The sequence below is a fragment of the Cyprinus carpio genome, chromosome B5, assembly GCF_018340385.1.
Source record: "Cyprinus carpio isolate SPL01 chromosome B5, ASM1834038v1, whole genome shotgun sequence".
NCBI lineage: Eukaryota > Metazoa > Chordata > Actinopteri > Cypriniformes > Cyprinidae > Cyprinus > Cyprinus carpio.
The window spans coordinates 18,841,804-18,855,280 of NC_056601.1; the positions used below are offsets into that span (position 1 = coordinate 18,841,804).

General features: G+C 34.8%; 2 protein-coding genes across 3 annotated transcripts in view; one reads left to right on the forward strand and one right to left on the reverse strand.

Moving 5' to 3' along the window:
- LOC122137473 (flavin reductase (NADPH)-like) overlaps positions 1-582 on the forward strand; it is a 7,237-nt gene extending 6,655 nt beyond the window's left edge. For both annotated transcript variants that reach the window (XM_042724710.1, XM_042724711.1), the window contains exon 5: positions 1-582. This exon is cut by the window's left edge and continues 856 nt beyond it. The gene's annotated coding sequence lies outside the window, so the exon portion shown is untranslated.
- Positions 583-1,746: 1,164 nt separating this feature from the next.
- LOC109081524 (long-chain-fatty-acid--CoA ligase ACSBG2-like) lies at positions 1,747-13,154 on the reverse strand. The gene is made up of 15 exons (XM_042724708.1): positions 12,997-13,154; positions 10,590-10,670; positions 10,343-10,440; positions 9,354-9,631; positions 8,757-8,845; positions 8,501-8,621; positions 7,599-7,679; positions 7,248-7,397; positions 6,965-7,132; positions 6,639-6,820; positions 6,323-6,556; positions 5,432-5,649; positions 4,500-4,639; positions 3,903-4,146; positions 1,747-3,611 (listed from the first exon to the last, which is right to left on the reverse strand). Exons 2-15 carry the CDS (start codon positions 10,658-10,660, stop codon positions 3,535-3,537), a joined length of 2,151 nt encoding a protein of 716 aa, XP_042580642.1. The 5' UTR covers positions 10,661-10,670; positions 12,997-13,154; the 3' UTR covers positions 1,747-3,534.
- Between the last annotated feature and the right edge of the window lie 323 nt (positions 13,155-13,477).

A 13,477-nucleotide genomic window follows, 5' to 3' on the forward strand; every position in this document is an offset into this window, starting at 1 on the left:
ACTTTGTTTTGAATATTTTATGTTCATTTATGTATTACATATCTATTGTTTTTTTACAGCACTATATACAGATTTTGCCGTTTTACATTTACTTTACATAAATTTTAGAAGTCAGAATCTTAGAAGTTTAGTTTAAAATTATGGCTATATCTGAAAGTTAAATAGTGCATCAGCACACTGATTTTAGCCTACTATTAAATATATCGTTGTATGAAAATGTACAAACGCATCAATGAAGCACACTACAACAGAAAATAATAAAATGTCTTTAGAGAAGACCTGTAGTTCCTAACAGAAACCAATAGATGGCTCTTCACATTGCTTAAAGCCACTGGAAGTACAGGCATGCATTTGGTGAAACAGCCAGTTTAGCTTGGACACACAGAAATCTGATTTTGAGCCAAATTCTTGGTGACCTTCTTTGCCAATATTGCTGGTTGATTGTTGATGAGCAGGTGAATGAATTAAATTGTCTTAAGATGCAGTCTGCTTTGAACTTTATGCAACTGTTGTGAAACAAGTGTCTTATGACCACATGAGTGCAGTGTTGCTCTGTTATTAATAAACCGCTTGTTTACCCTGCCTATGCCTTGAGAATACCTTATCAAGAAGTACATTAATTGTCTTTTAAGCTGATAGCTGCACAATAGAATTAAGAAAAGCTCTTGTGTTTTTTCTTTTTTCTTTTCTTTTGCTAAAGATTTGCTTTTTTGTTGCCTGGAAGTTTAAAAAACATACAGGTTTCAAACAACATGAGAGTAAACGATGACAGAATTTAAATTTTGGAATTAACTATCACTTTAAGACTTCACTCAGTAAATAGGGATGTTGTAATTTTCTAAAGAAAAGAGTTAAATCCAAAACACAATGCAATGCGTCATTTTTGGGGACAAATTTTTTAAGCCAGTGAGTCTATTTTGCAAGAGCCAAAGGCAATCAGCGCACCCCCATGAAGGGACATTCCAGACTGATCCAGAGCCAGTCTGACCAGTCACTAAACCTGCCCAGGTCAGATGGATGAAATGCACAACCTTTAACCTAATTAGTATTATATTCATTTTGAACAAGGTGTAAGACAGTGGGAATAGATGTTGTTGATTCTTGTGTTTAAATCTAAGTCCAGTTTCTGATGTCATCTACCGGCCAGCGATATAGTGGATGAAAATGGTTCATTTCCAGCACTTTTATCACTGGTGAAGTTATGCAAGGTGAACTGATTGCTTCATTTGATTGAATGTACTGTATAGATTGTGATCTGAGGACTTTGTCCTTAATGGACTGATATCATGTTTGATAATCAGAACAGCAATAACCAGGCTGTTGAGGAAAATGATTAATGTGTCATGTTGAAGGGATAAGTTCAATCAATTGGGACATGAGAATTATTTATATTTTAGTGTAGAAATATTGAGGGGAAAAATGTTACTGAAGCACAATACCATTCCCAAATCTTAATTAATTTTTAAAGTTTATTATTTTATTTAACATCCATGACAGGTATATTATTCAGAAAAAATGTTTCTTTTAAAAAGAATATTAAAATATCTATTACATCTGCCATGTACAAAATTAACTTTGGCATAAAAAAAAAAATAATTGTTTAGCTCAAAGTGCTGAATACGTTTGGCATGTGCATCTGATTGGCCCTTTCTAAATAAATGGTCACATGACAAAGTATGCAGTGCCACATATTACCCAGCTTTTTTTAGAACAGCTTTTGTGATTCATTTTGCATTGAGATTTCCAAAGTACATTTACATTTATTCGTTTAGCATCCAAGGCATCTTAAAAATGAGGAATACAACAAGTGATTCATCTTAACTCTAAAGGAGGCAAGAAACAGGAATATTATACATGCTAATACAAAGTTTCAGACATTGTTCAGGATAGTACAAGTCTTGGAAGCTTGAAAGAGGGGGATTAAAGCTGATTAATTTTTCAGATGGTTATAGTTAGGAAGTCATACTATAAAAGTAAGAATTCTATACATATAGGCAGAATAATGAGCTGTAATTTAACCTTGATGTGATTGTATATCCTAAAATCTAATTTCTCAGCTACTTAACATTCTTCACATATCATCTGTGTCAGAAGAAATACTTTAAATAATTATAGTTCATTGGCTTCTGCTGCTTGTAACACCAGACATGTTCAATTATATTAAAAAAAAGACCTTCCAACAATTGGTAATGCAGAACACAAAACAGATCAGTCTCAATGAAACTGTCTGAAAAAGTGAACAAAAGAAGGGATGATGTTTCTTGCTTACCTCAAAACTGGTTTTGGAACACAATATAAACAATACCTGGGGCGGGGAGGAGATAGACCACTGTGTGCCTGCAGTGTTGTACCTTATCAGAGAGACGTTTTGTTTTGTTTGAGAACAGACAAGAACATATCAGGAGGCTTCCCTGCATCTACTCATACTATTGCCACTCCCATAGTCAGAAATGTATAGACAAAAAATACATTCATAAAAGAAACAAAGCAAACTGATTCTAATAAATACTTAAGCAAAAGAGTTTAATAATTCTGAGGAAATAAGTCTCTATATCTCAAAATTCAGATTTTTTCCGTTCTCCCTCAAAGACCGTTTACACCTCTCAATTATGTTTTTTATGTTTTATTCCATAAGGCAGTCTAAAAGGAACCAAACAAATGCATACTTTACTCAGAGTTTGATAATATATTATTTTTATATATATTCCAGCATATAATCTCCACTTTCATAAATATTCAATGTGCTGGGTGAAATTTGAACAGCAAGAGAACAAACGATTGTCACACATGCTTCTTTACAGTTAGGCTGTAACTGTTTGAAGTACCGACAATACTCAGTGTGCAAGCAACAATATTTATCTGTACAGATAGTATGAGACTCAATCTAAGCCTATTACTATTTAGACAAATTGACTTAATCACAGATCTTATATTAACAGTAATATGCACAGTAATACCACTTACATACAATCAAGTCCAATTTCATCTTTCAAACAGATTGATATAAAAATAATTAATTGGAGCTTTGTAGAAGGTAAGGTCCCAATTTATATTAAGTGGCCTTAACTACTATGTACTTACATTTAAATTAATTATTTGGTACAATGCACTTACTGTATGTGTACATACATGTTTTACATTGTAATTATATTTAAAAAAAAACTACATGTAATTACATCTGTAATTAATTCCTGTAATTACATTTATAATTACACTGTTGACCCACCCATACCCCCAAACCTGTCCCTAACCTTACCTGTATCCCACCTCAATAGCTACCACAATATGAATGCAATATGTACATTGTACTTATTTTTTAATGCAAGTATACATAGTAGTTAAGGCCACTTAAGTGGTACCGAAGGTAATAAATCTATTGGTATAAAAAGATCTAAAGTTGGACTTGTGTTATAATAGTGAGGTCCACTGGAAGCCCTGGAGTGAGCAAAATACAGATTACTGGTCAAAGGCAAAAGACTATGTTCCCAGTGTAGTCAGCCATTTAATTCCCACAGTTTCATTTGAGTTCTTCTGTTATTCACCATAAAATTTGTTTATATCTTCTTCGTACATTTTACTGACGACAGGTCTTTTGAGCTTCATGGTTGGACCTTAGAAAAACAACAACAAAAACTTTACATTCACATCTAATAGATGCATCGGACTATTCACATAGTTGACTATAATTATACGTTTAGGAATGCAGTTAGGCAAATATATGTTCAGTACATTCTGTAAAGAAAAACAAGTGTTGATACAAATGTTTCTCATAGTTGTAAAAGTACTTCTGCAATACTTTACAAAATATAATAATCATGGACTTCCATGTATTAGATACAATTTTTCAATAAACTCATTTGTTCTGTTTTATATCCTTGTCTATATGAAGAAATAACACTCACCGAGTTCTCCGCTAGATATGGAGAAGTCTCGTTGAAGGATGGTCCACTTCTGGATTCTCTGGGCATTGGATGTGGCTTTGGCATTTACGCGGTCTATGCCCTCCTGGATGGCTTTGTAAATGGCTGGTTCTTTTTTGTTAATGATTTCTGAGACTTTACTGGCAATAACACCGTGCTGCTGACAATAGTCCACCGCTAACAGTGTCAGTTCATCTGTGGGGTCTCCATTGTCATCAATGTTACACTAAAAATAAAAGAAATATAACATACATTCTGAAAAAATGGAGATTTAGCAAAGATTTTTTGATAGTTGATGGTATAAACGTATCATTTGGTAAAATGTACACATTTAATGGTCTCGTTAAAAGAATAGTTCACAAAAAAAATTGAATTTGCTAAAAATAAATTCTCAACCTCAGGCCATCCAAAGTGGTGAGGTTGTTCCTTCATTTAGCATTACGTCTCTTGCTCACCAATGGATCCTCTGTGATCCTCAAGTATAATGCTACATTTCTCCAAATCTGTTCAACAAGCTCCTGAGGGTGAGCAAATTTTCATTTTTTGGTGAACTATTCCTTTAAGTAAATGTAGACTCACCTTAAGTGTGAGTAGCATAGACAGAAACTTCTTTTTGTCTCCAACCAGCATGGCATTGCTGATGATTGACACCTCCTCTTTTAAGGCGTCCTCAATAGGGACGGGCGGTACATTTTCTCCACCAGCAGTAATGATTAATTCTGCAAGAATAAGGTAATTAGATACACATGTATAAACAAATGTTTACAGGTTGTCGCAGTGCAGTTTATGCATTTATATTAAATTATTTTCTTCTCACAGTAATATAGGCGTTATCCAAAGACAGAGAAAGCAACAATCTCATTCATTTTCTCCATAAGTGAACTGACTCAAAAAAATTTGAAGACCTATTGTGAGATATAAGGTTGTTAACTGATGGTACATGTTTTTTTGTTTTTTTAATTATTGTGTTTAACAGCTAAATGGCCAAAAACCAAAAGAGCTCTTTAGTGCCTGCTCACTGCCATAGAGCACTACAATTGATGTGCTCTCAAACTACTGAAGTATTTGTATATGTATACATATTTTGCAATAAACATATAATTTCTATATACATAACTTTAAATCAGCAGTTTTACATTTATGATCATTTTCATTTTGAATGTTTCGCTCACAGTATTCCATGTTTGTTCGTTTGTTTCATTAAGTACACAGTATTGCACCTTCATCTTTTGGTCAGGTACATTTTTTCTTCAAGTCAAAGTTTGTAATGTTGTGATTCACCCTATAGCTGGATGATTTGGTTCACTGCTTATCAGAATCGGACTTTGTTACCAAGTGTGTTTATACACAAAAGGAATTTGTCTTGGTGTCAGGAGCTTCCAGTGGGTACAGAAAGTATACCTCCGGAACCAAGTTTGTTAAAAAAAGAAAAGAAAAAAAAAGCTGATGGACATTGTTTTACCCTTATTTCACAAACTCTCCATTCTACATTTTCTACCCTGTATTTCTACCTTTTATTCTGCCAGTGATGAACAGGAAGTCATCTTCGTCATGTTTGCCTAGGTCTCCTGAGTGAAGCCACCCGTCTGTATCCAGTGCCTCCTCAGTCTTTTCTGGCATGTTCAGGTATCCCATAAACACATGCCTCCCCCAGAAACATATCTCACCGATCCCATCAGTATCTGGCTTGTCTAACTTAGTTTTGCAGCCAGTCAACACCTTACCACAACTGCAAGAGAACAAAACATGAATGTCACATACAACTGTCATCTGCAAATACTGCTAATAAAACCAATGACTTTTAAACAATACTGTAAGTGGATGTTTGAAGTCAAGTTCACAAGTAGAGTTCATCACATTAATACAAACATGCTGGAGGAATGTATCAAACAATTTCCGTGGTTCTGCTTGAAGAGTAAGGGAGATTTTTACTTTTTCTGTTCCAGCTCCTGTACTGTGAAATAAATTGTCACTTTCTTTAAAATCGTCTCCATGTATCGACACTTTTGGCCTAAAGACTTTCTATTTGTTTTGGCTTTTGATCAGAATATTGTGAATGATATGTAGCAGGATGGACGAGGTGAAGTATTAGAGTGTTATTTTAACACTGCTATCTATATTCATGCTATTATGGAATTGTTTTAGTTTTACATCATTTTTGTGTACAGCAGTTCTGTCATGTGGAAAAAGATACTAAAACTAAAACAATCAAATGATGCCTTTTAGTCAGTTAAACGAACAGTTCATCCAAAAGTAAAAATTCTGTAAAAAAATGTATTTTAAAAATTTGTTCTTTAAAGTGAAGTGAGTATAACAACAACAACAACAAAATCCTTTAAAAGATCTATGTAAATTCAAATACAGCAGGAATGTTAATACATAAAGCACATCATGCCTCTGACCTCATAATGCGATAACCCTCAGCCCAGGAGACGGTGTGGGGTCCAGTGCTCTCGCTCATGCCGTACAACTCAAAGATGGGGATGTAAAGGCTCATGAAGTACTCCAGTGTGTCTTTGGTGATTGGAGCTGCACCTGTAAAACAACTCCTACAGCGGTCAAGACCCAGAGCTTTTCTTACGTTCTTGTAAACCAGGGCATTTGCCAACGTGAAGCCCCATGGCACTGAGGAATCACTGTAGAGAAATAAAATGAGCTGTGAGATTCTTTCAACATGATTCAATTTATAATGTAATCCTTGGTACTTTTAAAACTCACCCATTCATGGCATTATAGCTAGCTTGAAGTCCAATCCCCTTGGCCCAGTCTGAAATCTTCTTTTTTGTGACAGACGACTTTGCACCAACGGCTTTCATTGCTTCCTGCATTTTTTCCCACACCCGAGGAACTCCCAAGAAGCTCGTGGGACGCACGTCTCTCAAAGTGTTGGCCAGGGAGCCCTACAGTGAGTTTAACAGATAATAAGTTGTGTTTCCTCATTTGTAGAAAAGTGTCTCCTGAATGACTTAATAAAAAATGTAGAAAAATTAGGCTAATATTTCCAAAAGTAAATAGTGGGCGCATCTTAAAAGCTGGAGTTTTACCTTCAGGGCATCCGGCTCTGCAAAACTGGTTATGCCGGCAAACCTCATGCAGATCCACATGTCTTGAACCTGGGCTGCCACGTGACTCAAGGGCAAGTAACTCACAAGTTCTTCCTCAGCCATCTTCAGATTGATCATGCGACCTGCTGCGCTGGCTGTCCAAGTGATCTGGACAGAGGAGGGATGAATGTGAGGCACAGCTTATCAAATGTGATTAATCACATTTGGCATTGACATAAGTGTGGAACTATTCGCTTTATGTGACACTTTAATTGGCACTCACATTATCATGGCTGAGCATGACCCCTTTGGGATTCCCTGTGGTGCCTGATGTGTAGATTAATGTGCAGCACTCGTTGGCTTTTTGACTGTCTATCAACACATCCAGCTCAGAATCAGCAACACTTGCTCCAAACTTCATGAATTCAGCCCACTGAGAGAACATCAAATTGAAGCGTATATCAGGAGCACTGTTTGATTATTTGGTTAGCAGACATACTGGAAACATACAAAACAATACTGATCTGTAATTATCAGTGAACCTGGATTATCTGTATGTACTTACATGTACATGTTTTGTACAACCAGTTAGCATTCAGATCCATTTTTATTGTATTATTTGGCAAAAGCTTACCGTATATACGTTTGGTAACTTCTGCTCCAGTTCGCCCTTGTACTGAACAATAGCCTTCAAATGTGGCAGCTGATCTCTGACCTGGGAGGAGAGTGAAAGAAAACTGATGAATATTTTAGAAGACGATTCAGTAATTTATATATATATATATATATATATATATATATATATATATATATATATATTATTCTTTGTTAATTAATGTTTGTAATAATACATTAAGGTTACTAATTTAATACCTTAAAATTGGTATTAATTGTCTAACTTTTCACTGACTAACATCAGTGAGGTTTAATAAATGTTGCAAACGTATTGTTCATTGTTTTTCCTGCTAGCTGAAATAACTAAATGTTAACATACAGAACCATTTGTAAAGTGTTACAAAAGATTCATAGATAAGAACTTTCAGACTTTATTGCAAAAATGTGACAGGGGTTTTGTACTTTGTTCAGGAAAACATTAGTATTTTATGTTTTCTAACAAGATCACTCTTGTTCATAATAACAATCATATCTGAAGGAAGTGACATGTTTAGTGGAGTTGTTTTTACAGGTGGTGTAATAGATAAATGATTAAACTTTCTATTTTAACTCACTGTTCACACTCTAACATAGGCCTAACATTTAGTAATCTAATTATTTGACTGAATTATTAAATCAGTAATGTATTATAACCAGTATGCTTTCTTGTTGGATTGTTATCTTTCCAACGCCATCTGTTTTATTTTTGAGAACTTGGCTTATAACTGTCAATACACTTTTTGTAATTAAAGGAATATTATTATAATACCTCTGTACTAGCAATTCTGGACCTTTTTATTGCATCACTTCTCATGTTAATGTCTTTCTAGGATGAATCACCTGTAGCATTAATCATCTACTAAATGAAAGCTGTTCAACTACCTGGAGGATTTTGATCAGTTGTTTGTTGTTTTCCACAACTAGGACATTAGCTTCACAGTTATGAGCGACGTAGTGGCAGGCCTCTGGAGAGTTAGTGGTGTAGATTCCAGTGGCCAGTCCCCTGTGACAAAACAAGATATGCATTCAGAAAACTAGACTATCAGATCCCACATGCCATCAAAACTTATTTTCCCTTATTCTCTATCTTTATGTAGATTAACTTTTAACAGACTAAATTAATATACTCCGTTAATACCCTGCTAGGATACATCCAACGTCGGCTATAAACCATTCAGGAGAATTAAAGCCCAGAATACCAACGCCATGGAATCGCTCCAGACCAAGCTAGAGTACACAAAGAGCACAATGAATGGATATGCAAAAGCAATTCACCACCTAGAGCTGTTTGAAACTTTGGTACAACAATGAAACTAGAGCTATAAAAGCTTTGAATCCCTAAAGGGATACTCCACCCCAAAATGAAAATTTTGTTATTAATCACTTACCCCTATATCGTTCCAAACCCATACTTCTGTTTGGAACGACATGGGGCTAAGTGATTAATGACAAACTTTTCATTTTGGGGTGGAGTATCCCTTTAAAACTTCAAGCCAATAGTTTGATCATTTCACTAATGATATAGGAAATGTCATTCAAAAGAACTTCCAAAACAAACATTCTAGATTAACTTAAGCAAATACTAATTACACCACAGCACCATTCATACCACATTCCATGCATGAAGTAAACAGCTACCAAGTATTAAGTAACAATACATTTCATACACTGTAAAAAATATTTCTGAAAAACTTTTAAAATTCATTTTTAAAGATGAAAAGGTGTGAAGTCCAACCTTCAAAAAGCTTTTGGCTGCCGCTCTTGCATGTTGATAGTACTCCTTATAGGTCAGAGTGACCCATATTCCATCTTTCTTTGCACGGAGGGCAGGATAGTCTCCATACTTCTGCACTGTAGACATGAACATCTGATGGATGGTCATTGGAGGTTCTGAGCCCAGTCCCGATGTCTCCATCCTCAGTTTGACAGGCTCGTCTCTGGCTGTGCTCCACAGCTCCTGGGCTTGAGCAAGATGCACATCTCCATTCGTCAATGGTATTGCCGGTTCATCGCCTTTATTATGTGGACAGCAAGGACACACAGGAGACATGATTATATATAATTATATATAAGTGCTTCTGAAAGGTATTGCAAATTTATAGATGAAGCTTCTGCATGCTAAGCAAGAAAAGATCAGTCCATTCAGGCAGCTGCCCTTGTCTCCTGTCACACACTGAGGAACTAACAGCTTTACAAGAGTGCAAAAATAGATCAGGTTACTGGCAGGATATGGTATGTGCCTCTCACCAGTCAGGTTTCACATGTCTAACATGTTCAAAAAAAAAAAAAAAAAAGGGACAGAACAAATTCTGTATTTATTATTAACTTGTATGGTTTAATATATTACAAAGAAACAGCAAGTATCACATAAAAATTAAACATTGCATTTTGAAGTAGAAAGACTAAAATAGTATTTACTTGTTAAATTAAAAACTCCAATTTCAACAAACAATTTCTGCAGCAGCTACATTTATAAATTATATTTTAATTTTTTTTCTGCCTAATTGTTTAATGGTTGTAATTATAAGATGAAAAAAGTCAAAAGTGACATTCAGAAAACATATCATTTGTCATTTTCACAAGAATGTATTTTGTGAAAAATCTATTTTTTATATTTGTCAGCAAGGACAACATAACCGATGCTGAATGCTCTTCTGTATTTATGCAAAATAGTTGCATTTTCAATATGCAAACCTATTGTGAACTTTCATGTGAAGACTGTACCTGTGTTATTCTTCATGACAGGGAATGAACAATCCCCATTTTGTTGGTTTTTGGAGTCATGGAGAGCTATGGTCTGATATTCTTCAGGTTTAACAGAACTAGCAAGAAAGACAAATAAAACCTATTACAGGATATCATTATTTATATATCATCAAAAAACAAACAAACAAATAAGCAGTATATTATCAAGTACTACAATACTGGAGGTGGACAGAGATGACATTTTTCATTGATAAAGTCTACATACCCTTCAGTATCATTTCCAGAGACAGGAATTTCCTTGGAATCACTCTGTGATATACACTCATCGGCAGACATTGTACAGAGTCTTAAGATGACAACAAAATAAAATATTATTACAAAATCTTGCGTTACAATGTAGTGGCCAAATACATCAAAGAAAAAATATCATACAAATGTCTAATATCTTCTATTCGGTCAAAAGACTCTAACACTAGTGGTTTCAAAATGTCATTTATCTTTTATTTGTACCCCAGCTCTTGCAAAATACTAAGCAATATGTGCCAGTGGATAGAGTGCCAGATGATGAAAGCAGCAAACGAGAGGTTACTGTCAATGACTAGCCTTTCACCAACATTAGGAAATTCAGATTAAGATGGTATTACGTTAAATAGTCTAATGTGCAAATGTGCATATCTCTAAATCTAGAATTAAACATGAAAAATACATGTGTTTGCTACACTCTCAGAAATAAAGATGCAAAAGCTGTCACTGGGGCGGTACCTTTTCAAAAGGTACATAGTTGTACCTTTAGGGTCCATTTTGGTACATTAAAGGTACATATTAGTACTTAAAGTTAACATATTAGAACCCAATAGGTACAAAAGTGTAGCTTTTGTAAAGGTGAAGCATCTTTAATTTTAAGAGTGTAGTCATATTTAGTGCATGGGTTTAGCCATACAACATATGTGCATTTGTGAAGTCTGTATGCCATCTAGAGTATGGTGAAGTAATTAGTACATTTGACATTTAAAGGGATAGTTCACCCAAAAATAAAAGTTCTGTCATCATGTAAGCCCCACTCCACTTGTTCCAAACCTGTATGAGCTTCTGCTGAGCACAAAATAAATTATTTTAAAGAATGTTGGTAAACAGTTGACGGTAGACATTGCCAACAATAGTTTTTCCCCCTCAAACAAAGGAAGTGGCTACCATCAACTGTTTGGTTACTAACATTCTTCAAAATAACATTAAAGATAGTCATACATGTTTGTATCAACTTCACGGTCAGTAAATGATGATGACAGAATTTTCACCTTTGGGTGAACTATCCCTTTACGTTGAGTAGAATGGACATTGCATTTTTATAAGATGTATTTTTATAACAGCTTATGTAAAGAAAATTAATAAAAGTATTTATTTATTTTTATCCTGGGACTGATGCCTTCAGAAGTTCATAACTTGAGTACTCAAGATTGCAAAAGGACAAAGTTCAAGATAATTACAACACAAGTGTGGCCACATCATGATCTGTGTCCAATTGAACTTGTCCACAGATGAGAAAAAAACTCACTGACACAGTTCATTACCGACAAGAACAATGATATAGGACTCACTAATCTTGTGAAATAATTTAATGGTTTTAAGGAATTGGATCCTAATCTGTTCTTAAAGGTGTGGGAGTTGAGGTGTCAGGTTCAATATTCATTGATTCATTCATTCACATGGGCAGCTTTTCACAAAACACCATGGTATTGTTCTACTGAATCGAAGCATTATGCATTAAAAAAAATCAGGAAATGTAAATCAGGAAATGTAAAAAAAAAAAAAAAAAAAAAACAAATGCCCACCTACATGATCATACTACAGCAGTTCTATAATTTCTATAATGCATTATATTCATCATATTTAAAGTGACCCATGACCACCTGATGACAAAGCAGGAGACAAGAGAAACAAAATGTACAATATATACCATATACACAGAAGGCATATTGTCACACTATATGGGTTAAATCATAGTGGAAATCAATTACATAACTAAAAACAATGAATGAAATAACAAACAAGGTAAATAAAGCAAGGTAAAGTATAGCTTCGGCCCCCAAATAGGCTAATAATTACAATTTTATCTAGGATATTTGTAATTTTTAAAATGCACATGACAACTTGCCTCAACCAGACATTTGAAAAATAGGCTACCTTTATAGGCCTACTTTATGGGGAAAAAATTATTAAATAGAAAATGAATTAAAATCTACCTTGTGGCAACTAGGTTATATTGAAAATATCACCCCTACGTTCAATTAGTGGTTCCCAATCCTGGTCCTGGAGAACCCCCAGCACTGCATATTTTAGATGTCTCCCTATTCAAACACACCTGATTCAACTCATCAGCTCATCAGTGAAGACTCCAACACCTCAAATGTGTGTGTTAGATAAGAGAGACACCAAAAACATGCAGTGCTGGGGGCTCTCCAGGACCAGGATTGGGATCCACTGAATTAAACAACTAATTATTAACCTGAATATTTACTAGAAACCTAGGTATAAATTTTACTTTGACGGTTTACCTCAAGGACTGCAGAAATGTCATTTGTATGATGAGTTTGCAAACGTATTATCTTATCTTTATAACATAATCATTAAGCTAGCCTACTAATGTTAACAAAAAGTGAAAAAGGTTGACTTACATGTTCGAACGGGTTTTCTCCTGTCAGTGATGTGGGGAGTTGTGTAGTTTTCAGAGCAGATGTGCATGAAAATGTTTCTCAGGTGGAATAATGTACTGTAGTGCGTCTACTGCTCCATTCAAACCTATGGCCTCACGGTTTCATCATGTCACGTGACGTGTGGAGCAGGTGCCAGGACTTCACACTGCTGGCGTCTGCGCTTATATCTTCATTATTAAACAATGACGATTTAATCGTCACAGCACCATATATACACTTTAAAAAAATCATGTATTTTGTATTTTTGACGGTTTTCTTTTTTAACAATACACATGCAACTTATGATAGATATGTCTAAATGTCTGTCAAAGACTTAATACGGAAATTAAAGAAATCTAATCATATCTCTGGCATGTCGTACATTTTTTACAGCTGATATTTAAATACAATTTGCGTTCTAAAATAACTTCCCATTTAAGTTTTATTGTATGGCATTTGCAAG